The sequence below is a fragment of the Mustela lutreola genome, chromosome 10, assembly GCF_030435805.1.
Source record: "Mustela lutreola isolate mMusLut2 chromosome 10, mMusLut2.pri, whole genome shotgun sequence".
In the NCBI taxonomy this organism is placed as follows: Eukaryota; Metazoa; Chordata; class Mammalia; order Carnivora; family Mustelidae; genus Mustela; species Mustela lutreola.
Genome location: NC_081299.1, coordinates 108,203,405 through 108,216,801, shown reverse-complemented (window position 1 = coordinate 108,216,801; position 13,397 = coordinate 108,203,405). Strand labels below are relative to the sequence as shown.

At 46.9% G+C, this 13,397-nt stretch overlaps 1 protein-coding gene across 1 annotated transcript; it reads right to left on the bottom strand.

The window, feature by feature from the left end:
• Positions 1–1,203: 1,203 nt before the first annotated feature.
• Positions 1,204–7,676, bottom strand: S100A11 (S100 calcium binding protein A11). The gene is made up of 3 exons (XM_059135234.1): positions 7,188–7,676; positions 2,466–2,618; positions 1,204–1,541 (listed from the first exon to the last, which is right to left on the bottom strand). Exons 1-3 carry the CDS (start codon positions 7,188–7,190, stop codon positions 1,386–1,388), a joined length of 312 nt encoding a protein of 103 aa, XP_058991217.1. The 5' UTR covers positions 7,191–7,676; the 3' UTR covers positions 1,204–1,385.
• Positions 7,677–13,397: the final 5,721 nt, after the last annotated feature.

Below are 13,397 nucleotides of genomic sequence, written 5' to 3'. Positions count from 1 at the left end.
TGTGATTGTCTGATGGGGTTCCTAACCATGATCTTGTCCCTCGCAGCTCTGCTCCTCTTCCCCAACCTCTTAGGCTCTCCTTTGCTGAGGCCTCTTCCTCTTGCTACACCATTTCTCCAGCTTTGGGCATGCCCCCAAGCCCTCTCCTTTCTCAAGCTAGATCTTTTCTCCAGACTTCAAATGCAGATGCCCACTGGGCACTGCCAACTGGACCTACTAATGACACTTTCTATTTGAAAATTTAGGGTCTTGCCAGCCTGAGGCACTGGTCTTCATTCTGGAATGTCAGAGCCAAACAAACAAAAAATGGTCCCAGTAATGGTCTAATTCATTCTATTAATCTATGAAGGACAAAAAAAGCTCTAGAAAGCTTTTTACTAAGAAGTTAAAACTTATGCAGATGGACAAGGAATCAGAGGGCCTCTGGAAACAATCACTCTCACTTGTGCTGCTTCAGGATCTGTACCCCACATTCTTTTCTTTGTCTACCATCTTTAACTTTGGGTCAGCCTTCCGACTTTCCAGAAAGTCTAGGCTCATTCCCAGCTGCTTTATCAGAGGGCTTAGAAAATTAAGACTAATGTTGACAGAAGCCCAAGCCAGAGGTAAAGAAGGAAACCCACAGCCAAAGACCGTGACCACACTAGCCTTTCCATTCCTCCAGCATCCTGCTCCTTCTTACCTCAGGACCTTTGCCCTCACTGTTCCTTCTCCTGAAACTCCCTTCTCCATTTTTCTTGAGGTTTGCTCCAGCTCATCCTTCAGATGTCAGCACTCGAGATCTCAGAAACACGCCCTCCCCCAGCCCCCATTAACCTGTAACACACCACCCTGTGATCTTTCCTCCATAGGACTTCACACACTCCAGTTATCTTTGTTGCTTACTTGTTCATTGGCTTCCCCCACTAGAAAGTCAGCTCAGTGAATGCGGGACCTTGTCTGTCTTGCCGACTGTGTCTTCAGAGCCTGTGACAGTGCCCGCAGTAGGGGTGAACAGATGCTTACTGATTTATGACAAGTGACACCTCTCCATCAGTCTGAGTAGTCGAAATGATTCTACTGGTATCATGAGTCATAATTACATCTACACCCAGTGTGTATTTCACTATTTCCTGTGCTGCTCCGGGAACTGCTTCCATCACGCTAATGCCATTCTTCCCATGCTGCTTCCTCTCTGGCACAAATGTAACTGACTTTCTAGTGTGGGATTTAAAAAACACTATTGCTTTATTAACTACCAGCAGGACTGGCCTGCACAGAGGGGTGGGGGGTGGGGGGCGCTCTGGGCTCAGGGTCCATGGAGATTGTGAGGAGGACGTGATGACTGGGAAGCTGTTTTGAAGGCAAGAGGTGGTCTGGAGCGCAGGCCCAAGAGACCCTCCGATTTACTTCCGGAAATGCGGAGACTTTGTAAAGGAGTCATGGCAAGCTATAGCCATGCCACCAATAAGATTAAGAAATTCTTGGAAATCTAGCTGCCCGTCAGAGTTGAGGTCCAGTTTCTTCATCATGCGGTCGAGGACACCAGGGTCCTTCTGGTTCTGCAAGATAACAGTAAGTATCATAATGATCCTATTAGAAATACAATTAATTTATGTCACACTTTCTAAGATGCTTTCCATTATGTCACCACATTTTAGTCACACAAGAGTGTGCAGTACAGGGTAGGGGCTAGTAGCATTTCCACTTCCCAGACACTGAGACAGACTCAAACAGATGAAGTGACTTGCTGAAGGGGAAATCTGCAACTAGAATACACATTTTCTGGCTCCCTGCCCAGGGTTCCTCTGTGACGGGCACAGGCTGGCTATTCAAGTTCATAAAAGCAGTGGAACACCTTTGTCAAGTGTTGCATGCAACCGCAGTGTATGAACTGTATGGAAGTGGAGTGAAGTGACAGGGAAGAAGGTGCAGGCCCCGATCTGCCCCCTCCTCCCCTTAGCTTAGTGGCCAACACGTGCACACGCTCACAGCAGCTAGTGGCAAAGGGCTGCTTAAATTAGGAATTTAGAAAGTCAGTCCTTAAGTGGCATATGCGCCTTATGGCTACCACACTAGACTATGCAGGTATCCAGAACATTATTTCCATGATAACAGAAAGTTCCGTGGGCGGGACTTGCCTAGAAGCTTTGGGTTGGACGAATAAATTTGAAAACTATCCTATTACACCATTTACCATTTCATATGCCTTTTCCCTAAATGGAAGAAACAATTCACCATCCCCTGTGTCATGCAGTTTGATAACTTTGATCTTTAAAATACATCTTACTCAAAGAAAAGAAGAAAAGGTCCTTTAATAGTCACAGCACTCCGAGCCCTGGGGGCTCAGCCTTGTCCATGCTAGAGTGATTGAAGCAGGAGTGTGGGGGTCAGCTGCTGGGCCTTCACTTCTAGCCATTCTGCCAGCACCTTATTTAGAGCTCTGGGCAGTTTGGGGAATGAGGGTTGGGAGCCGGGAGCCATACCTTTGTGAAGGCAGCCAGTTCCGTATTCATGAAGGTTAGGAACTCTGTCTTGGAGAGCGTGCAGTTGTTACCCTCCTTTCCAGCAAACTTCTGGAAAACAGCAATCAGAGACTCGATGCACCGCTCGGTCTCAGTAGGGCTGGACATTTTTGCCTTTAGAGAAAAAAAAAGTCAGGGCTCAGACAAGGGCTAGATGCCCAGAGGACACTCTAGAGATCTCATACTTTCATTTCAGGGCAAAGCAGTTTCCTAAAAGGCTAGGTCATATTTTAAGGGGCAGAGGGCCCCAGGACAAACACAGAAAATCACATTCTATGAGCATGCCTTCCCTATCCATTCCCATGTTTATTCCGGGTGAAGCATATTGAGGGTACACACAAAGCATGTGGGTGTGTCTAAAAGTAGTAGACTGCCTAGATGAGAGTGAGCATGGCAGGCTTCATGATGTTTCTAGAACTTGTCAGTAAACATATGTATAACTATAGCTCCACAGATCCATAAGCACACCAAGCTCTGTCTAGAGATTAAATAATTTCCTATTTTCTAAGAGAATACAGAGACTATTGGGATGAATGAAATGGCAGCTTTTTAAATCAATACTGAGGGGTGTCTGGGTGGCTCAGTTGGTTAGATGACAGACTCTTGGTTTTGGCTCAGATCATGACCTTGGTTTTGGCTCAGGTTATCTCAGGGTCATGAGATCGAGCCACACTCAGGGCGTGGAGCCTGCTTAAGATGCTCTCTCTCCTTCTGACCCACCCCAATAAAAAAAAAAAAAGCAATACTGAATTCCTGGGACTCTTGCATTTTCTAGAAGAACACTAAATGCATAGTTATTATGTGTGGGATGGAAGATCTGAGAGCTTTTTGGATGTTCAAAAGCTTCTTTCATATCAAAGGTTAGAAATCGTTAATTTTACATGTGAGAAACAGAGACATGAGAAGGTAATTGACATAGCAGAGTCACCCCTAGAATCTCAGCCTCCAGGTCCCTTTCTGCAGTTCTTGGTCTTTGTTCTAAGATACCACTAATTCCTACAGGAACAGCTGAAGAACTTCTCTGGTCACTTCAAAACACAAAGGTGGATATCAGGAAGGGAGCACCCAGTCTGTCACACAGCTCACCTGACCTCTACAGAGCTAAACCTCAGCTGTGGTTGCACCAGGAGGAGCTGGGGTCAATTCTGCGCTGGGCTCTGCTTTCCTTTTAACAGAATCCTTCAGGGAAATCCTATTTTGTAGAGCCTTTGGGTCATTCCTGCTGGTACCTAGATCCCCCTGGTGGTTCAGACTGGCAACTGCAGGCTTTCTGGAAGACCTGCCCCCCCTAGGCCCTTCCTCTGAGGCTTCAGGTATTAACAATGCTTTGCAGGGTTCCTGGGTAGCTTAGTCATTTAAGCGTCTACCTTGGGATCAAGTCCTGCTTTAGGCTTCCTGCTCAGCAGGGAGTCTGCCTTCTCTCTCTGCCCCTCCCATTGCTCATTCCGTCTCTATTAAATAAATACCTAAAATCTTGGGGGAAAAAATGATCCTTGGATGGTGACATTTGCAATTTAGCAATGAACCTTTAATTTGGTTTTTGCGAACTTCCTGGAGACTTTCAATCCCAGTAATTAGCGAGCTACAGACTGTAATTAATGTGCTACGAACTGATCTGAGCTTTAGCCACACAACTTTGGGCTCCTTCCCTCTTCCCTGTAGTGTTTTCATTTGCAGTTTCTCCATGTGCTTTACCAGCTAGCTGAGCTGCTTGGGGCTGATTGTATGTAGTAGTTATCTGTAATGCCCCTTCCAAGGTGGTTCTAATGAACTTTTCTGGAGGTGGATTCTTTCCTAACAGTCATCTTGTTGGAATTTTTTTTTTTCCTCCCTCAAGCAAAGAAAAACGTTTGTAAGTCCAGGATTTGGGAGTGAAACAGAATAAATAGCCTGGAAACAGTTGTGTTTGCTCCACAGCCTTCCTTATCAGGACTAAAATCTCACATCTTAGTAATGTGTCAGTTGACAGGAAGAAGGTCAGCTGGGAGTGAATGCCAGATAAGGTAGAAGATTCCAGGCTGAGGAGCAAGGGCTTTCTGACCTTTCTCTAGGCCTGCAGATGCTACTCTGCCCCCCTTCCCTGCAGAATTCAGATTGTTTTGCTTTTCTAGTTTCCAAGTGGCTTTCTGCATTTTTTTTTTCCTTCCTTAACATCAGGACTATAATTTAGACTTTTTTTTTTTCTACTTGAAACTGTTGCTATCAACTACAGAAGGGAAAAAATTAAAACCTCTGTATTTCTCCTCAGAGGTAATTTTCCAGAGCACAAAAAAAGAAACACAATTACCAAATTACTGAAATGGAACTGCAAAATTTGTAGAGCAGAAGGGGGCTTGGGAGATGGTTCCAGGGAAGGGAGGCCCAGAGACAGGAAAGCTTTGCTCCCGGTGGAGCTGAGGCTGAGACAGAGGAGAACTGGATCTCCTGACCAGAGGCCAGCACTGCCCACGGCTCACTGCATCCTCACAGTTGTATTTGGCACCATGATAGGAAGAAGAAAATGGTGTGAGAGAACTGGATACTGTGAAAGACTTTAAACAATGCATGCTCGAATGTTGATGAAAGGGGTAAGAAAAAGGAATATGAAAATGAAGTAACACTTGAAAATGACTCCAGCACTGCTGTTTTCATACTTATTTTTTAAAAAAGATTTTATTTAGATGTGTGAGAGAGAGAGAGCAAGAGAGCATGCACAAGCAGGCAGAATGGCAAGCAGAGATAGAGAAGCAGGCTCCCCGATGAGTAAGGAGCCTGATCTGGGATCATGAGCTGAGCTGAAGGCAGACGCTTAACCAACTGAGCCACCCAGATCCACTTCCTTCCTTCCTTATGTCTGTCTGTCTGTGGCATGGATCCCAACCTGGGAATTGATCTCACTACCCTGAGATCAAGACCTGAGCTGAGATCAAGAGTCCCACCCCTGATCAACTGAGCCATCCAGGCACCCCTGTGTTGGACTGGCAGGAAGGGCTACTTAAGATGGTGAAAGTTCCTGCCACAAAACCTAAGCTCCAACAGGAGAACAAAGACCCAAGCAGGAATCTGTAAACCCTCCCAACTGGGGCTCCCGTGGACCAATGGGACCCTGACAAGCGGGAATCTGAGACTGCCCCCTGGGGCTCCAGTGGACCAATGGGACCCCGACGAGCAGGCGAAATATCCAAATAAGGGAAACTTGCCAAAAGACCCCTGAACTCTGCTCCAGGCCCCTTAAAAGTCTTCTCCTCCCTGCCTTGGGCGCTACTTCCGCCACCACTCTGCTTTCCAGAGTCGCGGAACCTCGCCCGAGGGTGCCCACCTCCTCCCAGCGCAACTTTCCTGGCTCCCCTTCTGAGCCCTGAAACTTCGAGGGAGAGTGTTTTTCTAATAAATCCTGCCTTGCACCCACTTTGCCTGGTGTTGTGTTTAATCTCACCGGAAAAACTTTACACCCTGCTGTTGTTCTTAACCAATGTGCTCCCCCACCCTCAAAGGATCTGTAATGGCAGATCTTCACCACCTACTGGTGATGGGTCCACCTTTTCAAGGTTCCATGCGACGTTGTTACTCCCTTTTTGCATGGAAAGGAAGGAGGGAAAGAGTAGGCAGGGATAAATGTTGACACACTAGAGCAGAGTCTGGCAAATGTTTTGTACAGGGTCAAACAGTAAATATATTAGGCCACTGTGATCCATGTGGTCTCTGTCCCTCCTCTTCTGCAACGGGCCAGCAACCACAGACAACTGGTAAGTGAATGGGTGTGGCCGTGTGCTAATAAAACTTTATTTATGGACAATTAACTTTGATTTTCGTATCATTTCACATGTCATAAAGTATTATTCTTCCTGTGATTTTCTTTCAACCACTCAAAGACATAAAATCCATTCACAGCTTTTGCGGGGGCGGGGATGTAACAGAAACCTCTTTTGGCCCCTGGGCGGAAGCTTACTGACTCCTTTCACTGAAGAGGCCTCGGAGGAGGTAAATTTTGGAGGTGGCTTAATGCAAAAGTGAGAAATAGAGTTCGAAGTAGGCTGGCGGAAACTGAGAAGAGAAAAAGAGATGGCGACGCGAGTCCCTGGAAAGATGGTGGGTTCAGAGGAAAAGGGCAGGAGGAGCTCGGCCTGGATGGGGCTCCTCCCACCGTCTGGGCCGCATTCCGCTGGCTGGGAGCGGCATCAGCTTCAGGCTTTTTGAGTCCTGGCGGGTTGCCTAGCTCACCGAAACTGATTTTCCCAGGCTCCCACGGCTCAGTTCTGAGAAGTGTCCTTTTCTGGTCTACAGAAACAACTAGTGCCGCCGGACGCCCCTACGGCCCTTTCACTTGTCTCCCAGGGGCGGGCCAGGGGCCTCCAGCCCTTCCCCAGCGACTTCCCCACTTGCCGGTAGAGGGGGATCGGGCGTGGCGCCACCCGCGGGGTAGCGGTGCCGAGCGCAGCCCCCTTCTCCAGACGCGCACCAGCCCTCCGCCCGGGAGCCCGAGACCCTCCGGGGGGTCGATCCTCGGCGGCTATCGCAGCTATCACTTAGGGCTGCTTCCTTCCTGCCTCTCCACCCCAATTCCCCCCACCCCACCCCCGATTTATTTTTCCTGCCCTACTTCCTGCCACATCCACACAGAAACGAGAGATCGAGCATGGTGGAAAGCGCGGTGTGGCTCTTTCTATTGCAGCGCTTCGAAGACCAGAAAAAGTTCGGGCTTACCATGTGTTCGCGGGACGGGCGCGGAGTGGGCGTCCGGCGGCGGCGGCGAAGGCGACGGCGACGGCGGCGGCGGCAGCGGCGCAGCGAGCTCTGGGCGGCGGGCGGCGGGCTCCCGGCTCTCCGCGACCCGCCCCGCGCGACCGCTCCTGACTCACGCGCCCCCTCCCGCCAGTCAGCCTCCGCCTCCCGGAGCCGGTCCGGACTTGTCCGCCCCGCCCGCGTTGCCCAACGCGCAGCTCACCCACGGCGCGCTCTCTTCCTGCCTGTGGGCCTTGAAGATTTAAAGGGCTTTCCTGAGTTAGAAGTTCGGCGTAGCCGTCTTGGGCGCGGTGTGCCCCTGTCTATGGTTCTTTTCCGTGTACGAGCCCGTTCTGCTCGTTCAGATTAGAGAGGCAGGAGGGCCCTTTTGTAAAAACGTGCAACGCGGAGTGTGGCCGTAACTGTAGAAGTTCCCTAGGAGCCGGGCTGTCTCTTCCTTCACGCTAAGGTTGGGTAATGGAGGAAGCAGTGGTGAGTCCTGCCAAGTGGAGCGCTGTTGTCTCAAACTTCTTCCCCTGAGACACTGAAACCCTCCAACCCCCAAACCACTGCAGTTAAAACCTGACCGGTGTGAGTAGGTATTTGTTCTGTGTGCAGTTGGCAGAAGCTCTGGGTTCTGAAATGGTGCTGTCACTTTATTGCAGTACTTTTGGCAAATCCCCTCTCTCCTCAGAGCTCCATTTCCTTATCTGTTAAAAGCAGTGGTGTTGCATTTCCTGTTTCATAAGATCGTTATAACTGTCCAGGGAAATCATGGCTTTGAGACGGCTTCAGAAACTGTGGAGTAGACGTGAATGAAAGATAACGGACCACAGGGCATTGCATAAATTGCTTCCTGCACCGGCTGCTCACTTCTGAGCAAATCTGCGTCTCCCCTCAGCTACCCAGAGGCATGTTTTCTGGAATCCAGTTGAAAGCCTTACCCAAGCCCTAGGCTCAATAATTAAAGAAATAATCTGTTTCTCGCCCGTCTTCCCCTTCTCCGCTAATGGTACTGCCTTTCTGCCATTCTTCTGTTCTGCTGACTTGAGAGCTGTGTAGTCAGGTTTTGACTGTAAATCCCTTTCTTACCCACAAGTCTTTTCAACTGCCAACTTCTATCATTAAAAAAAAAAAAAAGATTTTGTTTATTTATTTGACAGAGAGATCACAAGTAGGCAGAGAGGCAGGCAGAGAGAGAGGGGGAAGCAGGCTCCCTGCCAAGCAGAGAGCCCGATATGGGGCTTGATCCCAGGACCCTGAGATCAGGGCCAGAGCAAAAGGCAGAGGCTTAACCCACTAAGCCAGGAGCCCCCCAACTCCTATCACTTAAAAAAAAAAAAAGATTTTATTTACTTATTTGACAGAGAGACAGCAAGAGAAAGAACAGGAGCAGGGGAAGCGGGAGAGGGAGAAGCAGCCTTGATCCCAGCACCCTGAGATCATGACCTGAGCAGAAAGCAGAAACTTAACTGCACCATCCGGGTGCCCTTATCAGTTTTATCTTTATACTTTCTTGAATCTGCCCCATCTTTTCTAATCCCACCTCCAGGGTTCTGTTTAGGTTTTCATTCACTCATTCCTTGGGCTTCCTAACTGGTCTCTTGCCCCTTTAATCTATCCTTTTAAATGTGTAAAACACGTTGGTCTGGGTGGCTCAGTCGGTTAAGCCTCCACCTTCTGTAGTGTCACGGAATCAAGTCCCACATAAGGCTCCTCCTGCTCAGCGGGGAGCCTGTTTCTCTCTCTCCCTCTGCTGTTGCTCTCTCTACTTGTGCTCTTTGTCAAATAAATAAATAAATAAAAATCTTTTTAAAAAATCGCATTTTCCTGCCCTACAGCCCTGATCAATTGTCTACTTAAAATACAAACCACAACAAAAGAAGGAAACAAAATGGCTCCTCGATTCCTTTTATATAAACGATTAACTTCTTAGCCTCTATCTGGATTAGAAAAGCTTCTTTTACCAAATGAATGAATTCTATTCATTTCTATCAAATGAATTCTTCAATGTACTCATTTGAAAAATATTTTTGGAAACTTAGTATGTGCCAAGACCAGAGCTAGGCACAAGAGATACAAATATGACTACGATATAGTTCCTGCCTTTGAGGTGGTCTGTGGATAGACTTTACCCTTAGTAGTTTGCGGGTGTTCCATGGATGGCTGCTAGGGTTCACAAATACCCTAAAGTTATATATGAATTTTTTTGCAAAAGAGATTTTCTTTCTGGGGAAGGATCTATAGTTTGCATCTGATTCTCACAAAATTCTAGGATTAAAAAATATTAAAGAATCATTAGTCTTATTGACTAATTTGTGAATCATGGAAACTTTGATAACATAATCCTCTTTAAGGGAAAACACCTCACTTATAGCCTCCTTTGTAGTGTCAGCCCAGTTGGTGACCACATGATTTGACCCCGTGCCCACTGTCATAGCTGACTGGATTGAAGTTAGCTCTGGACTCAAGGACTACCAATCCATAGACTGGACAGTGGATATTACATGACATGACATAGAAAGATGAACTGAGGCCATTCATCTTCTTGTCCTTTGGAAACTGAAATTAGAAACACATAGACAACTACACATTCAGAAGAGCTGATGCTGAACATTTGTGTAGAGAGACCCATGAGGTCATGGCAAATCAAAATTACAAAGAAGTGGACACTGTGAATAAGTAGAAGCTATGAGGTTTGGAAAGTGCATAGAATAGTGGGGGAAAATAGATGAATTACAAACTAGAAATAAAAGGAGTAACTACTTAGACATTAGCTGAGTTTTATAAATAGTGAATCACTAATAGTGAGGACCTGTGGTCTAACTTCACTGTTTCTTGTTCTTCCTGAACCTGCTTGTTCAGTTTCCCTGATTTTCTGTAAGATATTTATTCTTTCAACAACTTATCTGCCCCATGAGTTAGCTTGAGTGAAACCAAAGAAAGAGCTAAACCAAATAAGTATGAATTGTCTAGAACCAGGCTGGGACATCAGCTTGCTCCAGTTAAGTCTGCCAGTGTTGGTAACTTCCCAGGGTCGTGCTGAAATGGGTTCATTACTAGGTTTTCATCGGTGGAGGGAGAGTTCAGGATAGATGGGAGGCAAAGGTAGATTTGGCAAACTAGTTAAACAGTACATCAAAGTAAAGGGCTAAAGTAGGCAAGGAGCTGAGGGTGAGTGAGGACTGCTAAACCAATAGCAAGAGGCTAAAATGAGGTACAGATGAGGAAAAGGGCAATTCAGGAAATAAATGTGGGGCCTCCCACAGTACAGGCTAATCCTTGTGTGTTACCTGAATTCTGTGCAGAGTTGGGTAGATTCTTAAATGGACATAATGGAGTGTGATAGGCATAATTACTAGCTGTGACCAAGGTACAGTGACAATGCTGGGAAGTAAATGAGTGGTTAATGCTTGGGAGCAGGGAAAGCATCGTGCAGAGAGTGCTGCCTGAGCTGGGTGTTGAGGGATGCATGAAAATCCACTAGGTGGATGGAGCGGTGGTGAACCTAGGTGAAGTCAGGCAGTAGGGCAGTATGGCAGTATTTCCAATGACAGACTCGAGCTAGACCCTGGGATTCAAACCCAGTGCTGCAACACATTATCTCTAAAATCTCCAGCAAGACATTTCTCTGTTATGTGCCTCAGTTTCCTCATTTGCAAGTGAAGAGGATAGTAGTATTTACTTCATGTCGTTGTCATGAAGGTTAAGACATAATTCCTGTAAAACGCTTAGAACTCAGAGCACTGTCTTCAGAGGAGGGCTCACATGATGATTTGTGCAGAAGTAAGGAGGCTGTAGCACATGTGTGTTCTCAGGGCTTGTGGGCGGTTCTGTAGCCCTGTACTTTGGGTGTGGAGGGATGGTAAATGTGAGGCAGAGACTCCAGGATATGAGCCTGGAGAGATGAGGGTCAGAGCATGAAGGGCTATGCCTGAAAATTTGGGTTGTATCTGGAGAGCTATCTATCAAGAACCACTGAAGAGTCTTATGCAGGAGAGTGGCATGAGGTACTTCCCCTTTAGGGAAGTATAGAAAATGTACTGGAAAGGAGAACGACCAGAGACACTGAACAAAATCGAATATTCCTGCAATGACCAAGGCGAGATGTCCATGAATTCAGGGAGAGGGAGTTACCCTGTGCTGAGAATGCAGAAGCAATTGAACTCAGCCCCTGTGTGGAGGTGTGGGCTTTGAAGAGAGATGAAATCACTGTAGGAGAGAATAAGACTGAGAACAGTCACATTTGCTTATAGCTCTTTTTTTTTTTCTCTTTCAAATATTTATTTGAGAGAGAGACAGAAAGTGCAAGCACAGGGAGAGGGGCAGAGAGAGAGGGAGAGAGAATCCTCAAGCAGACTCCCTGCTGAACATAGAGCCCAATGCGGGGCTCCTTCCCAGCACCCTGAGAGTGTGACCTGAGGCAAAATCAAGAGTTGGCCACTTAACTGACTGAGCCACCCAGGGGCCCCTGCTTATAGTTCTTCAATCTCTCTCACCTCAGGACTTTTGCACCTCTATTACCTACTCATCTGTCTTAGTCTCCTTAAGCTGCCATAATAAAACACTGCACACTGGGTGGATAAAAAACAGACATCTATTTTCTCACAGTTGGGGAGGCTAGAAGTCCAAGATGAAAATACTAGGCAATTTAGTTCTGAGGGTGCGTTCTCTTCCTGGCTGCTTCTTTTCTGTATCTACATGCGTTGGAGAGAGAGGGAGAGATCTCACTCTTCTTCTTATAAAGCCACAGTCCTATTGAATTAGGGTCCTGCTCTTATGACCTGTAATCACCTAATCATTTAACCTTATTATCTCCTGAAGCCTGTCTCCAGATATAGTCACATTAGGGTTTAGAGCTCCAACAAATTTTGTGGGAGAAGGGAGAACATAGTTAAGTACCTAGCATCATCCTTCTTAAAACTTAGAAATTATCTCCTCTACGTATCCCTTGTTCTTTTTTTTTTTTTTTTAAATTATTAAAGTATTCTAAGTATTCCTTGTTCTTTAAGATGGAGCTAGACATCTAATAGATCTGGCCTTGGACTGCTGTACTTAGGCCTGCTTGCAAGGTTAGCCGTGGCCCTGGTCTAACCTCTAGGAACTTGGATTTTGAGAAGTTTCCCACTATTCTCTGACTGTGGTCCATAGTCCACTGTGCTTAAACTGTACAAACAATGTGATTTATGCCAAACACCTCTTTCCTTCTGGGAGTTTGGCATTTTGATAAATACCAGACAGGGTGTGCCTATGTGACCGGCCTCCAGTAAAAACTTTGGGCACCGAGTCTCTCTTGAGGTTCCCTGGTGGACAGAACTTCACATGTGCTGTCACAGTTCAAAGCTGGAGAGATTAAGCATGTGCTGTATCCCCATAGCTCCTAGTAAGGTGATTTTTACCACACTCTACTGTGGTAAACTCTTCTGTTTACTTCGTCTTGCTCACGAGACTGCAAGCTACTTGGGGACAGAAACAATGTCCTGCTCACTCCAGCACGCCCAACACTCAGTACAGGAGCTAACTGGTTGTACAGGGAGGGTCTTCCCTGGGTGTGGAACTGACCTAAGTGCTTTGACGACAGTGGCTAACAAGGCAACAGAAGTCCTGTTCTCTTCCTAGCTTTTGTGGATAAACCAATCTTGAAAAACCACAAGGAAGGAGCTTGAGAAGTGATCAGGGACACAGGAAGAGATTCAAAGCCTTCTCTGGTGTCATGAAGTCCATGGATGAGAGACCTCCCAGATGGAGGGATTGGTGAACAAGGTGAAGGTCCTCAGAGAGACAGAGTGCGTTGAAGGCTAAGATGCATTCTGTGGATGTGGCATTCATATCTGAGGAGACCTTTGCCGGAGTAGTTTTAGTACAGTGGTGGGGAGAAAGGCAAATGACTGTGGACTGAGGGGTGAATGGGAGGAGAGGAGTGGAGGCAGGGTGTGGATCATTTGAGAGGACTCACTATGAAAGAGGAGAGGCAGAGCAGCAGCCAGAGAAAGCTAGTTTGAGGGAGTGTCTAAAAACATCTGGGGAGGGGCGCCTGTCTGGCTTACTCAGTGGAGTGTGTGACTCCTGATCTCGGGGTTGTGAGTTCGAGCCCCACGTTGGATGTAGAGATTACTTAAAATCAAATCCTAAAAAAACCACATCCATATCCAGGGATGGCATGAATACGTTCACAGGCCACGGAGAAGGAGT